At 44.9% G+C, this 21674-nt stretch overlaps 1 protein-coding gene across 1 annotated transcript; it reads right to left on the bottom strand.

The window, feature by feature from the left end:
• Positions 1-4839: 4839 nt before the first annotated feature.
• MED19 (mediator complex subunit 19) lies at positions 4840-21572 on the bottom strand. The gene is made up of 6 exons (XM_083146060.1): positions 21252-21572; positions 19712-19834; positions 9102-9235; positions 7629-7722; positions 7446-7546; positions 4840-4979 (listed from the first exon to the last, which is right to left on the bottom strand). The coding sequence occupies exons 1-6, from the start codon at positions 21514-21516 to the stop codon at positions 4923-4925; spliced, it is 774 nt and encodes a 257-aa protein (XP_083002186.1). The 5' UTR covers positions 21517-21572; the 3' UTR covers positions 4840-4922.
• Positions 21573-21674: the final 102 nt, after the last annotated feature.

Here is a 21674-nt window from a genome sequence, read left to right as displayed (position 1 = left end):
GCAATGCTTCAGGCACGGTGCCTTACTGCACTCGGCACACTATATTATTCTCCCACCACGCCCTAGTGGATGGTAGGGCATGAAATACCGCCTGTCGGCACATGTCGGTTCAAAAAACAGTGAAAAAAACCATGTCGACCTTGCGACCTGTCGACGAAAAGTCATGTTTACTGTTTCACCTGTACATTCTATATGTCGGTATTTTGACCCTGTCGGGATTTTAAATGTCGGGATTTCGTCCTTGTCGGGATTTTGTCCTTGTCGGTATTATGACCCATTCGAGATTGTGACTGCATCCCGTATGCAGTCCAACGATCGACAGTGACAAGGTCGACAACTATTGGTCAACAGGCAAAAAGTCAACACGTCAAATGTCCTCATTATTAGGTCGATGTGATGAAAAGGTTGGCACAAGCAAAAGGTCGATGAAAAGAGGTCGATATGGGTTTTTCGTGTTTTTTTTTTTTTTACTGACATGTAAACACTTTACAATCCCAGTGGACATAGAGGGAGAATATAATAGTGTGCTGAGGGCAACGAGACACACTGTGCACAAAGCACACAAATGGACCTATTTCGACAGACACCATAAAGAGTGAAAAACTCATGTCAACATTTTTCCATGTCAACATCATTGCATTATCAACCTTTGCCTGTCAACCTAGACACTGTTGACCATTCCACCCATACCCTAAGTGGGGTGCCATGCATCACATACAGAGAATCACTGTGAGCTTGGGGTGAGCCACTGATTTGGGGCTGGCCTGTACAGTCACCTCAGAGAGCTCCCCTGAGGCCAAGGGACATGTTTAATATGTACAATATACTGTATATGAACCAGACCAGACATTGTACACTGCCAGCAGCCTCAATCTTTTTTGCCAAACTCCTCAAATTCCAGCTGCCTCATATCTTCAGTTTATCTGACAGGTTCGTCGCATGGGTCTTCAAACTGCGGCCCTCCAGATGTTGTGAAACTACAAATCCCAGCATGCCTTGCCACAGTTTTGCTATAAGGGAGTGTTAAAACTGTGGCAAGGCATGCTGGGATTTGTAGTTTCACAACATCTGGAGGGCCGCCGTTTGAAGACCCATGGGACTCTTATGTATGGATAAAGCCAGCGACCAAGAAGGAAACTATACATTTACTAGTTAAAAAACTGTCAAAATGATAGATACGGTCATTGGGTTACCAATATGCATTAAGCAGACCACTGAAGGTTGTCAGAGCTTAGGTTGACAGGGTTGGAAGGTCGACAAGCATTATGTCAACAGTCTAAAAGTCAACAAGAGGTTTTTGCTGAAATGTCGACATGAAAGTGAACAATGTCCCTTTACATGGCTCGTCATTCTTCGGGCACAGAGCCTCGCTTCGCACACGATTTTATTCTACTGCCACACTGTAGTGGATGTAGGGCATGAAATACCGCCTATTGGCACGTCAGCTCAAACAAAAAAACAAACAGAACTTATGTCGACCCAGTGACCATATCCGGTGTCATCCCAAGCCACTCCAGGCTCTCCAAAACATACACGATGACTGGTCTGTCATTCCTGATCATAAAAGCCCAGATCGGCCCGCACATCCCACCATGTGGAGAAGACATGACTGATGCGATGCATCTATGGTCTGCAACATTTGTTGTTTTAAATGCACCAAAGACAGGAAGAACGATCTTCCTCCACGCCTCTGCCATTATTCCCCCTCTCCTGCTTTGGTGGCCAATTTCTCAGGTATTCCACTTAACCCAATGGCCAAATCTATCCAGTTTTTACACTTTATACCAGTGTCAAATTAAGGTTTCCGGAGCAGGCAATAGAGACTCACCTGAGAACGGTTCTCCACAAAATATGACCTGTACATGAGAATCAAGTGCTACCTGCTTTCCCTACCCTGGCCTGCTTCCGTACAACTACAGTATATACATTATATTTCCAACAAAAGGTGTGTAGATAGTTGGGCTGATTCTTGTGAGTGCCAACTGTTTTGAGGTCGGATCATTTGTTATTAAGCATTGTGCATGCTTGTAGTCCCATCTACTGTATCAAGCTTCAAAAGTGATAAAATGGAGTCTGCTAAACAACCAGCCAATCAGCTGCCAACCCCTATGTTACAGGCTGGGTTTGAAAAATGACAGGTACAGTAGGAGCTGATTGTTTGTTTATCAGTCTCCATTTTATCACTTTTGAAGCTTGATACATCTGGCCCATAGTCCTTGTTCCCTGTGGTGCTTATATTTTTGTAACGCTATAAAACCCATGAAGGTTGAACTCACAGTTATCAGTCAGTTGTTGCTCCACCAAATTCATCATTAGGATCAGATTATTTAGATATGAATAATCTCTCTTGTTTTGCGGCCCATAGACTGTGTATTGTGATTTGCAGTGTCTTAGGTCTAAACATCAGCATTTATGGCTACAATAGCTCCTGCATAGCCCAGTGGTTCCCAAACTCAGGAAGAAATTCATACCCGCTCGCTGTGGGGGTTTGCAGATGTTTGGGGTTTGCGCATGTGCCAACGCCATTGGCGAGTTTAAGACTCACCAAGGTGTTCACGCCAGGATAGGCAGGAGGGAGGCGGAAGCAGGGGAACGCCTAGCTCATGCCTACTTGGGGCGGGCAGCTGACGTCACATGACGTCAGTGCCGCCCCAAATTAGTTGGGAAGCGTACACTTGGTCAGTCTAGGACGACTTTCTTTACGAATAGTGGAAAAATCATTAGAATGATGATTTTAATGCTGTGCGGCCACGTATGCCAACGCATCTGTACGCATGTTAGCGAGTGGATTCAGCATTTACCTGTTCGCTAGATAGCAAATATATTCTGTGTAGTGAAGAGGTCTGAATCAGGCCCTCAGTCCTCCAGACACCACAGTCCAAGTTCTAATCCCTCGATTTGTGGAGTGCACTCTGGTGTTTGGGCACCCAAACACACGAGGGCCCCTGAACCTCTGGGGGGATGGTGCTTGGCAGCAGAGGGGGAGTAATTATTGACTGCAGTGGCGAGCGCGATGATCTGCTGGGACAGACAGGACAGGTGAACAGCATGTAGGTACACGCCAGTGCTGGAGGCACCACTGGCTCTCACTTACTTAATTGTGGTAAGCCTGGAACTTTTTCCGGGCATACCACCAAAGTGGTTAAAGTAGATCATTGTTCCAACAAAGATCAAATGAATAAGGGATTAAGTCAATGATTCCCAACCTCGGTACTCCAGTACCCCCAACAGTGCACATTTCCCAGGTCTCTACAGAGAATCACAAGTAAAATAATAAGCTCCTGCCGGGTGACCTGGAAGACGTGCACTGTTGGGGTACTGGAGGACTGAGGTGGAGAACCACTAAATTAAGTCATGTGTGCTTAGACATGCATATCCTTAAAACCTGAATGGTGAGGTTGCCTTTGGGACCAAGTTTAGGAGCCAATGGCCTAGGTCAGGCATAGGCAACCTGTGGCTCTCCAGCTGGTGGGAAACTACAAGTCCCAGCCTTTCATGCCACAGTTTTAGCACTCGCTAATAGCAACTGTGGCAAGGCATGCTGGGACTTTGTTTCACAACATCAGGAGAGCCACATGTTACCTACACCTGGCGTAGATCATAAGTACAAAGTACTTCTTGTATGACGAACGCTGCAGAACATCTCGGAGAATGTGGGACACATAACAGAATGGCTTGAGGTTGGGCACTATAATAATAATGGCCCCAATACACTTATGAGAAGAGGGAAGAGTCGCATAAGAATTCCCTTGGACCGCCCAGGATTGCACACTGTCCTGTTCCCCGCTGCCGGGAGGCTGCCCATGTTAGAGGTCAAATCGCTAACTCCGATCCGCATATGACCGCGCATCAGATCAGATGTCAAACACATCCAATGTGGACACTTTCACCAGATTTCTTGGCCTCATCCGTCAGAATCAGACGAGAAGTGGCTGATTGGACAAGTGTTTGGCCGGCTTAAGATTTTTGTGCAAAGCGTTTTCAATGACTTGCTTTTATAGGTTACATATTCAGCAACCTGGTTATCTTACCTTTAGATATTATTATTGCTTGGTCCAGATCTAATTAGAATAGTGTATGGTAAAGAGTGCACATAGCATAGGGGGTTATGCCCCACAGAACAAGCATACCCATTTTACACCCAATTCCAGCTCCGTATTTGGAACATGGTTCCAAGCCAGGTCAGATCCAGGATTTGCTCCATTTACACTGCGGTGCCAACATGAAGTGTAAAAAGGGGCGACGCTTGGACATGACCATCTCCAAGTGCCGGGACCACCGATAGTCATCCTGGGGGCAAGCCCAGCACCAAGGTAAGCTGCTGGACTGCGCCCAGCCCCCATCCGCAAGGTGAATGGATGCCACACACAGGCATCCATTAACCTCCGCCCTGCCTCCACTGCTGTCTGCACAGTACAGCAGCGGAGGCTGTGTGCGCCCACCGCCCAACCTCCATGTTGACCGCTGCGATCCGGAGGTTGGGCTTCCCCCATTGCTGTAAACGGGAGCCGGGTCGGATGACCCAGCGAACCAGTCTACCCTGCCCTCTACCCAGGTCAGGACCTGGGTAGAAGTCCCATGTAAAGGGATACGGGTTAACCCCTTTTACATCACCGCTGACCCAGGTCCACGAGGACAAAACCCGGGTTTTGCGGCGGAGTAAAAGGGGTATAAGTTGGCACCGATCTGGCATATTTAGCATCTTATACACCGTCCCTAACCCATGGCATGTACTTGGCCTGCTCCAATATAAGGGAGAACAAGAGAAAGCCTGTGAAGGATTCTAATTTTGGAAATCATACAAAAAGGAAGAAGAAAGTCCGTAAACACACTGATAGGTGAAGGGTAAGCGGGAGCTTTATTAAAAAGAACTAACTCTATAAAAAGTAACAGAAGACATATGTACAAATAGGTGTGAGCGCTTAGCGCAATCCGCTCTGTGAGCTTCCTGCTCCCGGGTGCTCAGGGCTGTGACGGTTCTGCAGGAGAGATAGGCAGAGAGATGCAATCAGTAACCACACCTGTTTATTAAGATACCAGCCATAGACTGAGGCCCAACGCACACACTTAATACAATCATTTACTTGTACTCGTCTCAGATTTTAGGCCAACAGAGAAAGGTAATATTTAAATTGATTCTCAAACATAAATTGTATTCAAGTATTGTGTATTTCACTTTGTTAGTTTAGCACACAAAGGAGTAATTTGGTCCGTTGAGTGGCCTCTAGTGGTACTTCCTCATAAAGGTGAGGTGTAGCTACACTTTTAGAGGCAGATGTATTAACCCTTAACAAGAGATAAATGCAAGGGTGACAAGGAGAGATAAACGTCCATCCAATCACCTGCTAACTGCCATGTTACAGGCTGTGTTTGAAAAAAGTCTGTAAGTAGCTGATTGGCTGGACGTTTATCTCTCCTTATCACCCTTGCATTTATCTCTGGTTAAGGCTTAATGCATCTGCCCCAATGAGAGATATAAAACTATAGATCTAGTGTCTGGTTGTGTGTCTCCGAAACATCTGTTGGCAGCGATGGGATCGTATCTATAAAGTGTAGTCCGATACTGGTGCAGCCATCACACTGTGCCTATAGCTCTGCATATAGCAAATATACACAGTCCTCCCTACTTTCATTTATTTTAAGATTTTTTTAATAATATAAATTTCAAATATTCAATAATTGTACAATAGAGGTTATAGAACTCGGCTATTGTAAAATTGTAGTATCTCTATGGAGATCCTCACAGTGATAGACAGATGTCATTCTGTATCCTTGGCATTTTGAAAATATTAGATTCATGACTTTTGCTTGCACCCTTATATGGGGGGTACGGTCATTAGGTTGACATGGGTCTAGGTCGACAGGTCATTAATTCGACATCGGGTTTCCCACAGGTTTTTTTTAGCCGACAGGCAGTATTTCATGCCCGACCATCCACTAGGGCGCGGTGGGAGAATAAAAAAATAGTGTGCCGAGTGCAGCGAGACATGGAAGGGGACACAGTGCTACGTATCGGTGTCCATGACGACATTTGGGTCAAACAGTGAAAAAAACTCATATGGACCTATTGACTGTCAACCTTGCCCACGTCGACCTAATGGTGTCGACCTTGTTGTAGACCTAATGAGCCACACCTTTTATATGCAACTTCCAGAATCCCTAAAAATCACAGTGCACATACATCACCTCTTATTTAGTGTAATGACATTAATGAACCCACCCAACTACCGTCCACAGCTCCTGTGCACTGAGCAGCACCCCAACTGCTGCTCCTGTACATAAGAAATGCTCCCCCCACACTGCGCTCCTGTACATAACTTGGTTCACATACAAAGCACAGCTGGTGTAATGGTTAGCATTACTGCCTCACAGCACTGAGGTCATGGGTTCTATCCCCACCATGTGTTATATATAAGGGGCAGTACGGATGGTGTCATGGTTAGCATTACTGCCTCACAGCACTGAGGTCATGGGTTCTATCCCCACCATGTGTTATATATACGGGGCAGTACGGATGGTGTAATGGTTACATTACTGCCTCACAGCACTGAGGTCATGGGTTCTATCCCCACCATGTGTTATATATACAGGGCAGTACGGATAGTGTAACGGTTAGCATTACCGCCTCACAGTGCTCATGGGTTCTATCCCCACCATGTGTTGTATATACGGGGCAGTACGGATGGTGTAACGGTTACATTACTGCCTCACAGCACTGAGGTCATGGGTTCTATCCCCACCATGTGTTATATATACAGGGCAGTACGGATAGTGTAACGGTTAGCATTACCGCCTCACAGTGCTCATGGGTTCTATCCCCACCATGTGTTGTATATACGGGGCAGTACGGATGGTGTAACGGTTAGCATTACCGCCTCACAGTGCTGAGGTCATGGGTTCTATCCCCACCATGTGTTATATATACAGGGCAGTATGGATGGTGTAATGGTTAGCATTACCGCCTCACAGCACTGAGGTCATGGGTTCTATTCCCACCATGTGTTATATATACAGGGTATATATATATATATATATATATATATATACAGGGTTAGCATTACCGCCTCACAGTGCTGAGGTCATGGGTTCTATCCCCACCATGTGTTATATATACATGGCAGTATGGATGGTGTAATGGTTACATTACTGCCTCACAGCACTGAGGTAATGGGTTCTATCCCCACCACAGCCCTAACTGTGCGGAGTGTGTATATTCTCCCCGTACTTGCGTGGTTTCCAAAAATATACTGGTAGGCTAATTGGCTCCCAACATAATTAACCCTAGAATGTCTGTGTGCGCATGTACATGTGGTAGAGAATATAGATTTTAAACTCCACTGAGGCAGGGACTGATGTGAATGTTCAAATATTCTCTGTACAGCGCTGCAGAATATGTGCACGCTATATAAGAAATATAATAATAATAAACCACAATGAGCAATCACCTTCTTTTTCTTCTTTTCCTTTTTCTTCCTTCTCTGTCTTTCTGGGTCATCTTCCCTCTGTTTCTTCTTCTTTTTCCTGTGATCGGAATCTGAAGGGGTTTCTGGGACAGACAGAAGAACAGTTATATGGGGACACCTGTACAGGTCATGTGCACAGACAGGACATATGTGCACTATACAGACCTGGGGGAGCCGGCTCTTGTGTTCGGTTCTGTTTGTGTTTCTTGTTCTTCTTCTTTGGAGGCTGTATGTGCATTAGACGACATTGTTCTGGAAGCTGGGAAAGGGAAATGCGGGGGTTATAGTTATATGCCACAAAGATAACCTGGTTACATTTCACCAGAATCCTAGGTTCAGATACCCGAAATCTACCCTGGCAGCACCATACCCTATCAGAGGATCTCACCAACTGGTTACTATATGGGAAATGAGTAGGTAATGCTGCGCTAAAGGCATTTCCATGTGTTGTACACTTTCTAGTAGGGCAGGGATGAGGAACCTTCGGCCGTCCAACTGTTGTTGAACTAACATCCCAGCATGCCCTGCAACAGCTTAAGCATGGGCAAATAGCAAAACTGTTGCAGGGCATGCTGGGATGTCTGTGCCATACAGAGGACTGATCCTTCAGCTTCCTCTGTGAATAGCTCTGGGCACTGTACCCAGGAGAAGAGACGGAGGGCCAGCTGGATCAAGCTTCAAAGAGCGATAAACATGCAGCCAATCAGCTCCCAACTGCCATGTTACAGACTGGGTTGAAAAATGACAGGTAGGAGCCAATTGGCTGGTTGTTTATCCCTCCCCACTTTATCACTTTTTGAAGCTTGATACATTTGGTCCTGAGCAGCAACAAAACCTGTCGATAACAATCTGACCTTACACATGCAACAGTCTTTGAACTGAAGATGCCAGGGGCAGAATTGGATTCTTGTTACATTTCACTAATGCACAATTTTATGAGGGCTAGAATTAAAAAAGGCAAGAGACAAACTCCTATGGGCCCTACACACAGAGCGATATTCAGCCACTTTTTAGCTATTTATGTAAAAATATCTCAGAAAGTGTCTGACTATCGCTGTGCGTGTAGCCCACACCGCGACAGGGATGCGCGGCCCCGCGATACAGAACAGCCCTGCTTGTTATGGTCGCTTAGAAGGCCCACACATCTCTGTGTATGTGGTGGCCTGAGGGATCAGCCATCTGGAGCCCAACATGACGCCGCCCCTGAAGATGCCAGAGCCTCTTCATTGTGCGCTGCTACTGTGCCACCAATGGTTGGGGTGGGTAGACCCCTATACCACCAACGTTAATGTAACAATGACACTATTGCACCAATGTCTATATGTCACACTGACATCTGTCCAATGACAATCCCCGGGCTTTATTATTTAATTTGAGAGATTTTACATCTCCCATGCTGAATCTCCCATTATGAATCTCTCTGTGTGTAGGGCCCTTTAGAAACCATCTAAGATTAACATCACATCTCTCTTTACAGTTCTAGCTCTGCAGTATATTCATAAAGCAGCAGCCTTAACGGTGGTGAACATTCACCACACAGACTATTAAACTTAATGTTAGTGGAGCATTTCTTTTTAGACCTCAAAGCCGCTGCTTTGTAAATACAGCCCGGAGAGTCTAAACCCTGGGAGGTCTCACCGGGCCGGCGTGGAGTCTGAATCCAGTTAGTAGAGCTCCAGTCAGAGGAGTGAAGGAGTTCCCACAAATTGGAGGTTTCTCGATGAGAGAACGTAGGCTGCTATTATCCTGAGAGCCGGGTGTATCAATCATCCCTAAATAGCACAAAAATAAAAGGAACAACAATTCACAATACATTTGAAGCAGAGATTGTGTGGAATCAGCTTAATAGGGATGTTGCCAAACATTGTCAGAAAGAGATAAGCTGCTCTATAGGGATGAAGTCTGTCCATAGGGACATTAAAGCCACACATGGACTAGACCAGGACTGGCCAACCTGTGGCACTCCAGCTTTTGTGAAACTACACTTCCCAGCATGCCTTGCCACCATTTTAGCCTTCCCGAATGGCAAAGCTGTGGCAAGGCATGCTGGGAAGTGTAGTTTCACAACAGCTGGAGAGCCACAGGTGGGCCAGGCCTGGACGATTGGTTGCAGAAGGAGTGTTTACAATACATCTAGGCCACATGTTATCCGTGACCATGTGTTTCCAATGGAGCAGCAGATCTAAGTGGTGCTGTAGTGGTTACTGCTCTACATGAGGGACACAAAACATAAGTCATAATATCCTCCCCTATAGAGGCTTTAATACAGCTGCAGATTTCCCTCAGATTTCGCTGTTCCTTTAGGTCACACTAGTCTCTCCCCAGTTAAATGGTGACCATATACGGCTATTACACTATGCCACACATCTGTCCTCTTCATATGGCTGCAGAGTACTACTGACCTGATCCGGTTCTGTCACACTACACGCTCCCTTTATTACCACTGAATTCTGATATTTAGCCATTACATTAGCACACGCTCCATTTTCATTGCTGTGGAGTAGCGATGTTACCAAATGTTGCATTACTCTGCGCTACTCTCCCCATTTTATTACTGTGGTGTGCAGAATTCAACTATTGTTAATGCAATGGAACTCGTGCACCTTTTTGGTATGGATAGGTCACCGTATTCTCATTTATTGCTGTACGTTAGCCATGTGGTACACCATCCTGACAACATTTTTCTGCTGAATAATCTCTTTAGAAGTTACGTTAGGTCACAATACGCTACTATTTTATCAAGTCTGAACGGATTTACCTACTCAATCACGTTATGTTTCTCTCAATACGTGCCAATGTGTGCTTGTACATAGAGCAGGGGTGGGGGAACCTTTTTTGATAGAAGGGCCATTTGTAACGGATGATAGCCTTCGGGGGGCCGGATCAAAATGATCCCCTTTAAAAGTATCCTCCTGATTACCCCCACCAGCTGCCGATAACTGCTGCCAGCGCCCGGATGCTGCTGCAGTGCTGCTGGACGGCCGACTCTGATCTCACACCCGCCCACGTCACTCACCAACTCACACGAGACTCGGACTCCCTTCCTTATTCCAGTGAGGACGGCCAGGCGGGTGGGAGGGCCACTCAAACAGCCAACGGAGGCCGTTTACAGCCCGCGGGCCGGAGGTGCCCCATCCCCGCTCTAGAGACATATCAGAGAGCTTTTCACATTTTATTAGTGTTTATTTAACTTCCGTGTCTCCTGTATTTTGCATGGTAAAATAACCATATAACTGTTTGTCCTGCGCGTGACTCATGTCACTGGGCATGGTGTCCACGCCAATTGGGGCGGTGGCAAACCAATATTGCTTGGCAAGACGTAGCATGACGATCAACCCTGCGATGGAGGACTCTAGTAACTATTCTTTGTCCTCTACAGCCATAAGAGCCCTCTGATTATCCCTTCACACCGGTCTCTATTCAGAGGATTCTGTCTTGGAGCCTGAAGGGTTAATCAGCCATCTTGTTTTCATTGAAGGGTTAATCAGCCATCTTGTTTCTCTATGTCTGTCCCTGCTGATTTCAAAGTGGTTATATCCTGGCTCTTTTCCAGTACTCGCTGCTATCATAAACTTTGTTACTTTCCTTAGACACTGTACATTCTGTGCTTTCTCATAACTAACGAATACTACACAAGGCGATGTATAAGCCACCCCACAAAGACACTGCTATTTCCCTACCTCTGCACCAAATATTAACCAATCATGTAATTGAACCAGCGTCGTTTGTTGTGTATAAATATGTTGTTTTCGTCATCATTAAATCAGAGTTCAACCTTGTATCTGTGGTCATCGTTACTGGTCATATCATATGAGGTTACACTCTCACGGAGCTCTAAGGGGTCTTCACACTGAGGTCAAATAAGGTAATTAATAGATCAGACAATCGATACATCGGCGTATGATCGATTCTCTTCAAGTGGGGGCTCGTCCGGGATGCGAGGTCCATTCCTACACAGATGTCATAAAGATTTTACAGTCTGCCTGAATCTGTTGTGAGGTTACGGACATACTCGATCCTGAACCTGTGACACCATGCCTGGGGTATGTTGAATGTCTTATATAGAAGTTAGAGTCTTCTATCATAGAAGTTAAAGTCTTCTATTTTTGTGCACATAACCTGATCTAGGATCAGATGCCGTACTTGGAGTACGAAGGAGACCTGGGGTCTTTAGTCTAAATAGTACCTCACTTTGAACGCCCATTCTTTATTGGCCAATTGTCTTTATTGTATTGTCTTAAAGTATAAGTTTTTCTTTCATTCAATATCCCTGTGTGATTGGTGAGTATACACACTCGTGATATCTGTATTTCCTTGTAAACCGTGCGGCTGGTAAGTTCACGCACAATAACTTCACCATTTGTCTAATCTGACTACTGTATGCCAACAGACTTGCGGACTTTATGCTCTCCTTCTCGGAGTAACGCAACGTGAGGCTTCACATACAGTTCTCAGCAACATAACAACAAGACTCTGTCCACCGTCACGTAGACGGTCTGTTGTTTCACTAACATTTTGTACTTTTATATTTAATGGGATGTATCTAGAGGAAATATAGTTCATATAATATTCAGATAAAGACCAACCCTCACAGTCTGCTGCCACAGGTCCCGACCTGCCTGACTGAAGACGGTGCCCCTGGTCTGAGTATTAAGAACTTTCCACGCTCCCGTTCATAGTCAGAAATATTGATACACAATCATACCCCGACATGGGTGGAAATAATAGTAAGAATAAAACAGTCTATCCACCCCCATTACCTAGTGAAATATGTAAGGAATATGTTGCCCACAAATTATTACCTTGTTAATCCATGAGGTGGACAATATAATAGATGGGACTGGAATCAAGTCCCCAGTATTAATACCCCGATCCCTGCAATATAGTAAACAGCTGCAGACTATCCCCTTAACAAAGCACAGGAGATAACTGACATGTGGAATGAAATCACCGTACACCAGTTCAGCTTTGAAAGATCTATTTTCTGTTGAGCTCTCAGGGTGTACGGCGGATTCCTGCTAGGCTTCTGTGTCTTTGCTGGAAGAGGGGGGTCTGAGGGGGAAGCTGCAGTATTGGCCTCTCTCTCCCTAACACTGAACATCGCTGCCTATTGCAGTTTCATGTAAATAGAAACCTACAGTCACTGAATTTTGGAAGAGATTTAAAAGATGCTGGACTGAGGAAACGGGACTATTTCTTGAAATATTCCCTTTACTCATTTCCACCTTTATCAATAACCTACACCCCTCCATTTCCACGCCAGTCAAACAGAATGTCTCTACCTGGACATCTGACAAACTCACTGAATTTAGTGAGCACTTATATGAAAAAGAATCTGCTGGATGTTTTGATATGAAGAAGACTGTCGTCACTTCTACTCACAACTTCCAAAATAATAACAGAGGCCCACCAAATAGACCAAATAGGGGGATCCCACAAAATAACCAGAAAAGACCATATAGACCCCCTCAGGGTCCAACACCCCGTGCGCCTCCATACAACAGAGATTACAACAATACTGGTGCAGTACCAAGACAAACAACTTGTTTCAACTGTGGCCGGAATACACACTGGGCTAGGGACTGTCCACTCCCTCCCCAGAAACCACAACAACCTTACACTCCCAGACCCCAACAGGGACCATACAGACCACACTCAACATCAGTTCAAGACCATGTACGTTTCAGAGTGGACTGGTCTGACCCTGCACATTGACGGGGCCCGGAGGAGGGTATCCCATCTTTTGCACAGTTCACTACTCATTGGGAAGATTCACCCCTCATCACATTATATGTTGATGATAAAAAAACTGTCCTTTCTAGTAGACAGTGGGGCAACAACCAGTGTTTTGTGTTCTCTTAACTATGATGGTGAACTGCAAAAGACTACTCCTTCAATGGGAATCAACGGGATACCCACTGACACATACCTGACTGACCCAGTTATCATACGCTCTGACAAGGGAAAACACTTAGGGATACACCAATTCAGGATCATCCCAGAATGTCCTGTTAACTTACTGGGCCGTGACTTGTTTAGTAAATTCCACATCTCCATCTCACCCTCTCCACAAGGGAGTGGGCTCCAAGTCACCTCCCCACACTTTGTGTCACTACAAAATACTCTGGACAACTCACTTGATCAAATTGATGATAGAATTTGGGCCATTGGCCCTTATGACACTGGCTTCATACCCTGTACACCATACAAAGCCAAGCTCAAACCAGATACACAACCCGTGTTTTGCAGACAATATTCACTCTCACCAGAAAAGATTGAAGGTCTTAGACCTATGATACATGACTTCCTCGAACAAGGCATACTCAGGTACATTGTCTCACCTTACTCGACACCTATCAACCCTGTTGCTAAGGCCGATGGCTCTGTTAGATTCGTACAAGACTTGAGAAAAGTAAATGATCTCATTGTTCCTATTGCACCCATAGTACCTGACATCAATTCACTCATCTCAGCAATCCCTGCAAACGCAACCCACTTTAATGTCATAGATTTGAAAAACGCATTTTTAGCATTCCTATAGACACAGAGACCCAATTACTCTTTGCTTTTTCATTTGAAGGTAAACAATTAACCTGGTGTCGTTTACCCCAAGGCTATATTGACTCTCCAGTGGTCTATAGCATAATCCTCCAAGCCACATTGGCTCCATGGCACCCCCCCCATAGTTCTGTCCTGCTACAGTATGCAGATGATCTGCTTCTCTGTAGTGTCACCGAGGAGACCAGCCGGTTAGATGGAATCTCATTGTTAAACTGGTTAGCAGAATGTGGACACAAAGTGTCAAGAGAAAAATTGCAATGGTGTAAAACGCATGTCAATTACCTGGGTTTTGTACTCTCTGAGGGAGAAAGGAAAATCAGTCCACAACGCATACAGTCTGTATTGGGCCTGGTCACCCCAACTACCCAGAAGGATATGTTGTCTTTCTTGGGTATGGTAAGTTACTGCAGACAGTGGATTTCTGATTGTTCCTACTATGATAATATCTTGAGACAATGCACACTCAAAGACAAACCCAAGGTTATACAATGGTCAGATGAAATGTATTCTGCATTTAAAAAATTGAAAGAAATGTTAGTACAGAGTCCCGCGCTTGGTCTCCCGGACTATATGTTATCATTTCACTTGTTTGCAAGGGACACATGTACAACTATGGCGGGTGTACTGACCCAACTTCACGGAGGCAAAATGCGCCCTGTCGCATTTTTTTTTTCAAAAGTAATGCCTGTCACTGTGCAAGGAATGCCAGCTTGTCTTCGAGCACTGGCTGCCTGTGCAATGGTTGTTGAGATGTCCACATCACTTACATTAGGACATCCTACTGTGTTACATACCACACATAATGTCCTCTCCATCCTCAAAGGTCTACACACACAACACATGTCTGCCCAAAGACTCAGCGGCTATGAAGTACTCCTACTAGGGAATCCTTCTCTCACTGTAAAATACGCAACAAACTCAGAAGGACCTGTCCCTGTACTAAACGCACTTTTAGGTCTTAAAGGACCTGACGACGAGGCGCCGCCTCAACATGACTGTACTCTGACAATTGACTCAGAAACTTCACCCAGACAAGACATGTCGACTGTGCCTATCCCCGATGCCGACATAATATTTGTTGACGGCTCCTGCAGCCGTCCCAATGACAACACGTACCAGGCAGGATATGCAGTGGTTAAACTTCCAAACACCACCCTTGAAGCAAAGACAGTCCCCTTACAGTCAGCACAAGCTGCAGAACTCATTGCACTCACTCGAGCTTGTCACATTTACAAAAAAAACAAACCTGTCACAATTTACACAGACTCCAAATACGCTTACGGAGTTGTTCAGGCAACGCCGAGGCTTCACTGGCGCTGATGGGAAAGGCATATCACATGCGCAACTCATCACAGATCTCTTACACGCAATTACATTACCATCTCAAATTGCCATCCTTCATTGTAAAGCACACACTGGAGGAAAGGATGACATCAGCAAAGGCAACGCTCTCGCTGATACCGCTGCTAAACGTGCTGCCACTACAGCAACATATAACCTCACTCTTGCTGTCATCTCGCCTCCTTCGCTAGATGATACATACCTACTGACAGAATTACAGGCTGCTGCCTCTAATTCAGATCTATCAGATTGAACATATCCAATATTGCAGAAGAATCCACGGACTGGATTAATCTGCAAAGAGGGGAAACCATGTATACCCCAAACCAGTGCATCATTGTTCATAGTACATTACCACGGAGTAGGACACCATAGTATAGTAACAACTACTTTACTCCTCTCCAATGATTTCTACATTACTAATGCCAAAGAACTTGTAAAACAGTACATCAGTAGATGTATAGTGTGTCTTAGAAACAACCCAAACAACCCAAATAAAGCAAGACACCAACATCTAGAATACCCAACCACACCATTCACACATCTTCAAATAGATTTTACACATATCAATAATGCAGGAAGCTTATCCCACTAAATCAGAAGATGCAAAAACAGTAGCCCGCATACTCACGCGAGAGATCATTCCGCGCTGAGGATGCCCGCTCCGAATCAATAGCGATAAAGGTTCAGCCTTCACAGCCAAAGTCACAGCAGAACTAGTCAAAGCACTGCAAATAGAATGGAAGTTTCACATTCCATATCACCCACAGAGAATGACTCCACAAAAGACTCTAGGTTACTCCCCCTTTGAAGTACTGATGGGCAGACCTTTCCCCACTCCCTGGGCAAAGAACCCTTTAGTTACCACAGAAGGAGACTTAGAAATAATAAGAGAAGAGTATGTCAGATCCCTAATACAGAAACTTAATGAAGTTGAACAAAATGTTATCTTTAAGAATCCTTCTCATCCACAGATACCCACTCACCCATTTAGGGTTGGAGACAAGGTCGTTGTAAAGATCCTACCCAGAAATAAACATCCAGGAGATTTCACCTACGGTCCAGAAACAGAAGTGGTCGCGGTTACCAGGACGGCTGTCCTCACCGACGAAGGACCAACGTGGATCCATGCATCCAGAGTGAAGAAAATTCCACCTCCACCACACGTCAACATAGAGGTCGACACCGATCCCGAGACTGACACAGACGGGACGAGAGAGGTAATAACGGGGGCCAGTGGCTCTGACCTCCAACCTGGAGAAGACCTGCCGGCTGGAGGTGACGAGGAATCAGGGGTACAACATTCTGAAGCCGAGGACGACGCTACAGGATATGACTCCCCCCACCTTAGCCCTAGTGATTTTACTCGGGCTTGTTCTTTATAATTGTTTTGCTGAAGTTGATATTACTCAGAATGATGGACGTTTTACCTTCTGGTATAATTCTTCTAGTACAACTGTTGCTACTTTCATATTTTCTTATTGTGATATTGTATCTTGTTCAAACAATCAAGGCGGGAATCGAGAAGAACCACCGCTGCCCTGGCTGTGTAACATCCAACACACACCACACGCTGTAAGTCACGTATATATCTGTGTCACTAGTACTTACTGGGGAGATTCTTGCAACTCATGGGGGGCTGTTGGGTGGAACACTAGAGCAGATACCACTGCCTTTGATATCAGCCAAGACTGGGGATATTACCCCGATGTTGGCATCCATAAATGGTCCAATGGTCGATCCTTACTAGCCCGTATGTCCCTACGAAAAAAGGGCACCTGCAATGGCCAATTTATCATTAACTTAGAAAACCCGGCCCCCGGTGATGCCGGACTATATGTCTTGGGTAAATATCAATCAGGGGAAAACGGGGGCCCAAGAGGAAAATTCCATTTAAAGGACATGTACGATAACCCAGAATACACCGCCCTCAAAGCCACTGTAAAACCTAAAACACCACCATCATTCCTTAAACCACATGTCACTACTTTTAATGATATGTTAGCCATTGATAATCCCACGTATGAAGATACCATGTCTATGGAAACAGGTTTCTCTGATGTAAACTATTGGTTAGAATGGATGAAGTATAATGCCCGCAAGGTTAATCAAACTGATTGCTATGTGTGTGGAAAGTCCAGACCCCATTTAGGTACTGTACCCATACACATACCACCTGAACAGGATAAATGCTTTTTTAGTTTATACACTGACACTGTAATAGAAGAAGCCAAATGTGAACAATGGAAAAAGGAATACCCCATTATGACAAAGAATACCAACCCTGGTAGTACTATAACTATTTACCCCGGTAATTACACTTGTTATTTCTCTAATAGTACTGATCAAAATGTTGTACAATTGAAATTGTTTCCTGATGGGTATTGTGCTGAAAGAAGACATATCACCATACCCACCATGAAGAAATCTTTGGGAGATATTTATTTTATTTGTGGAGACATGAGACTCAGGACAAAGCTGGATAATCCTTGGAAAGGAGAGTGTGCCCTGGCAAAGATCATTATGCCCATACACATTCTCCCAGCCGATTTGCCTGAGCCTCCTCCCACAGATAAACCTAACACAAACTCCAGAAACAAAAGAGAAGCTCCAAAGGAAAGCTTCGATCCACACATATACATAGACACTATTGGTGTTCCCCGGGGAGTTCCTAAAGAATTTAAGGCTCGTGATGAGGTCGCTGCCGGCTTCGAGTCCCTGTTTCCCCAGGTAACCATCAATAAAAATGTGAACTGGATAAATTACATATATTATAATCAACAGCGCTTCGTTAATGATACTAGGGACGCTTTGAAAGGTATTGCTGAACAGTTGGAAGCTACATCACAAATGACATTTCAGAATCGTATGGCTTTAGATATGATGCTTGCCGAGAAAGGAGGAACCTGTGTGTACATAGGTAAGGTTGATGGATGCTGTACTTATATCCCAGACAACACAGGTCCTAATGGGAAAACTACCCTAGCTATTAAACATCTAGAAGATTTATCCATCGAACTCAAGAAGAACTCAGGTGTCACGGACCCCTGGAGTAGCTGGTTTGGATGGCTAAACGATTGGAAACACGCACTAACACAAATAGGCATGTTTATTCTCATTATAATTATTGTACTTATGATAGTAGGATATTGTGTCTTTCCCATATGTAAGAAGATTGGTTCCAAGTACCTGGATAATGTAACACCTGCTATGTACACTGATCTCGCCAAAAGCCTTCCCTCACCAGAAGATTATAGTGAATATGTTAAAATCCATCGTACCAAACAAGATGCCATCTACAAGAATCAAATTGTCTAAAAAGGACATTGATTCTAAGAGGGGATTGAAGGGTTAATCAGCCATCTTGTTTTCATTGAAGGGTTAATCAGCCATCTTGTTTCTCTATGTCTGTCCCTGCTGATTTCAAAGTGGTTATATCCTGGCTCTTTTCCAGTACTCGCTGCTATCATAAACTTTGTTACTTTCCTTAGACACTGTACATTCTGTGCTTTCTCATAACTAACGAATACTACACAAGGCGATGTATAAGCCACCCCACAAAGACACTGCTATTTCCCTACCTCTGCACCAAATATTAACCAATCATGTAATTGAACCAGCGTCGTTTGTTGTGTATAAATATGTTGTTTTCGTCATCATTAAATCAGAGTTCAACCTTGTATCTGTGGTCATCGTTACTGGTCATATCATATGAGGTTACACTCTCACGGAGCTCTAAGGGGTCTTCACACTGAGGTCAAATAAGGTAATTAATAGATCAGACAATCGATACATCGGCGTATGATCGATTCTCTTCAGAGCCATCATCTTACAAGAAAGCGGTAAGTCAGTGGAAATCATTTAGTCCAGTAGTCTAGGGTAGGGAGGGCCATCGACCATTCAAAATGATTAATGGTTTATGCCCGATGTTGAATAGTTTTGCTATCGATGAGGGAGAACCAGATTGTTTTGCTCCATTGATGGCAAAGCAGAAGCATCATTTTTTTTTCTCAAGGTGCCGGGACACGGACCATAGCTCTGCATCTTTGCTTGTATCATCAGATTCTTTTTACTCTCTCTACATTCACAAGTAAATCAATGCTCCAAATTCCCTCCAGTTCACCTAGGCAGGCATGTCCAAACTTTGGCCCTCCAGCTGTTGTGAAACTACACATCCCAGCATGCTTTTCCATATGTTTAGCTTTCCCTAATAGCAAAACTGAGGCAAAGCATGATGGGACTTGTAGTTTCACAACAGCTGGAGGGCCATAGTTTGGACATGCCAGACCTAGGGGTTCCCCCTACACTAATCTCGCCACAGTTCCATCGTATCATTCTATTCTCACCTGGGAGGTCCGGGAGAAAGTTGCTGAGTTTTTCTTTGACTTTCTTGCCACAGAATTTACCAAAGGAATGTTCCAGATTATAATGCAGTATAAGATTGACGCTGCCTGTGAGGTCAGATAGCCCTGGAAACACAAGAAAAATAAATGGTCAGAAATAAATTTGCATAAAAAGGAAAATATAAAAAACACACATTTTCAAAAGAAAATCAAGACAACAAGAGCTTTATATGAAAGGGTGCAAACGTCAGTATTGAAACAAGCTGCTAAATGGTTTATATTTGCATCAATGCGCAACATTGTTAGATAATGGCTGGTGTTGTAGCTGTGTTTAGGAAACCCTGACGTACATTGGATATATTTGTGTCACCAGTCTATACAGGATCTACTGACAAACTCATCAATTCCTTAAAACTTCCAACACAATCATTCGCCACATGTCAAAGCTCCCAAGGTAGACAAAATGTTTTCAGACACCCAAAAAAATGTTCAGGAAATTTCTAAACAGCATGTCACTTCTAAAATACAGAGGACACAAAACCAATGTAAAGCTACAGTAGGTACACAAATAAGTGACAGGCATTTGTTTTTACATCAGACGGTTTGTCAGCGCAGATTGCGTGTACACACTGAGCAATGTTAATGAAGGACTGAACAATTATGAGTTAGATGTATGAAGGGAGAAGAAGTGATAAAGTGCCTGGTACGTTATCACCAGCATCTAACTGTCCCTATTTAAAACCCAACCTGTAACTTAAAAAAGTCAGGAGCTGAAAAGCCGGTGATAATGTACCAGGCACTTTATCACTTCTTCATACATCTACCCCTGAGTTCCATCCCTTGTTAGCATTTTACAAGATGCTAGCAATATTGCCAAGTTTGAGGCGCTACACCTGAAACGCGACATGGAAAGGGACCACAGGAGCACGTTAACTGAGCGATGTAGGTGATGACCGCAAACCAAACTGTGGTAGAAACACCACAGCAGATACCAATATCTCAGGCAGGAAGGCAGAACTGTACGGATTTTACAGGGTGCTAGAATGAACAATATGGGCGGTGGATTAGATTTGGCACAATGTACCACCAGGCACATATAGATATGCCAACACGACATCTCTGGGGAACAGCAGCATTCGATGTACCATGCCGACAAGTTACTTCTATATCGGGAATTAACCCCCCCCCCCCAATCAAATGTAAGTCTCAGCCAATGGGAATTATTGTCTCATCCAAGATAGTCAAACAATAACTGTTGCACTGCAATTTACCAAGTATTGTGGTTACCAGCACAGGCAGCAGGATTGCACAGGTTTTTCCCTTTTACTAGCAGCCTGCCTTTATTTCAAGTACACTCACACATACTGTACACCTGGCATTCCCCAACTTGGAGGAGGTCCGGGGTTACTACATAGCCTGTTGAGCAGACTAGGCATATACATAGAGTGGGGGCAGCCATATTTAAAGACACTATATGATGAGAATGCAACTCCTGTAGTACCCGGGCACCACCAGCTACACCACCAGCCACACCAGCACTCACCCGGCAGCTCCTTGAGCAGGTAGAAGGGACCCCCCGGCGACCTCCGGGCCACATCCTCGCCGGCAGGCACCGCAGACAGTGACGGTGGCGGAGGCAGAGGGGGTCCGGGCACGGAAGAGTTAGGGACACCGGAGACAGAATGCGCCTTCCCTGCTACGAACCCCACACCACCACCGCCTGACACCACGGCAGGCACTCCCGGGCCAGACGACAGAGCCGCCGGCGGCTCTGAAGGAGCGAAGAGCCCAGAGAAACCCTCCATCATCCTGCACAGATGGCCGGCCAATCATAGGGAGCCTCTCTCCAACGGCTGACCAATCGGAACGCCGCGCCTGGTCCCACCTTCTGGCGTGTGACGGATTCGCGCTGTGCGTTGAGGTAGGCGGAGCGTGCAGGCATGCTAACCAATCAGAAGCCGAGCTC

Source organism: Crinia signifera, chromosome 6 (assembly GCF_055691185.1).
Source record: "Crinia signifera chromosome 6, ASM5569118v1, whole genome shotgun sequence".
Taxonomy (NCBI): Eukaryota; Metazoa; Chordata; class Amphibia; order Anura; family Myobatrachidae; genus Crinia; species Crinia signifera.
The sequence above is the reverse complement of the archived record's forward strand: the minus strand, read 5'-3'. Positions and strand labels throughout refer to the sequence as shown.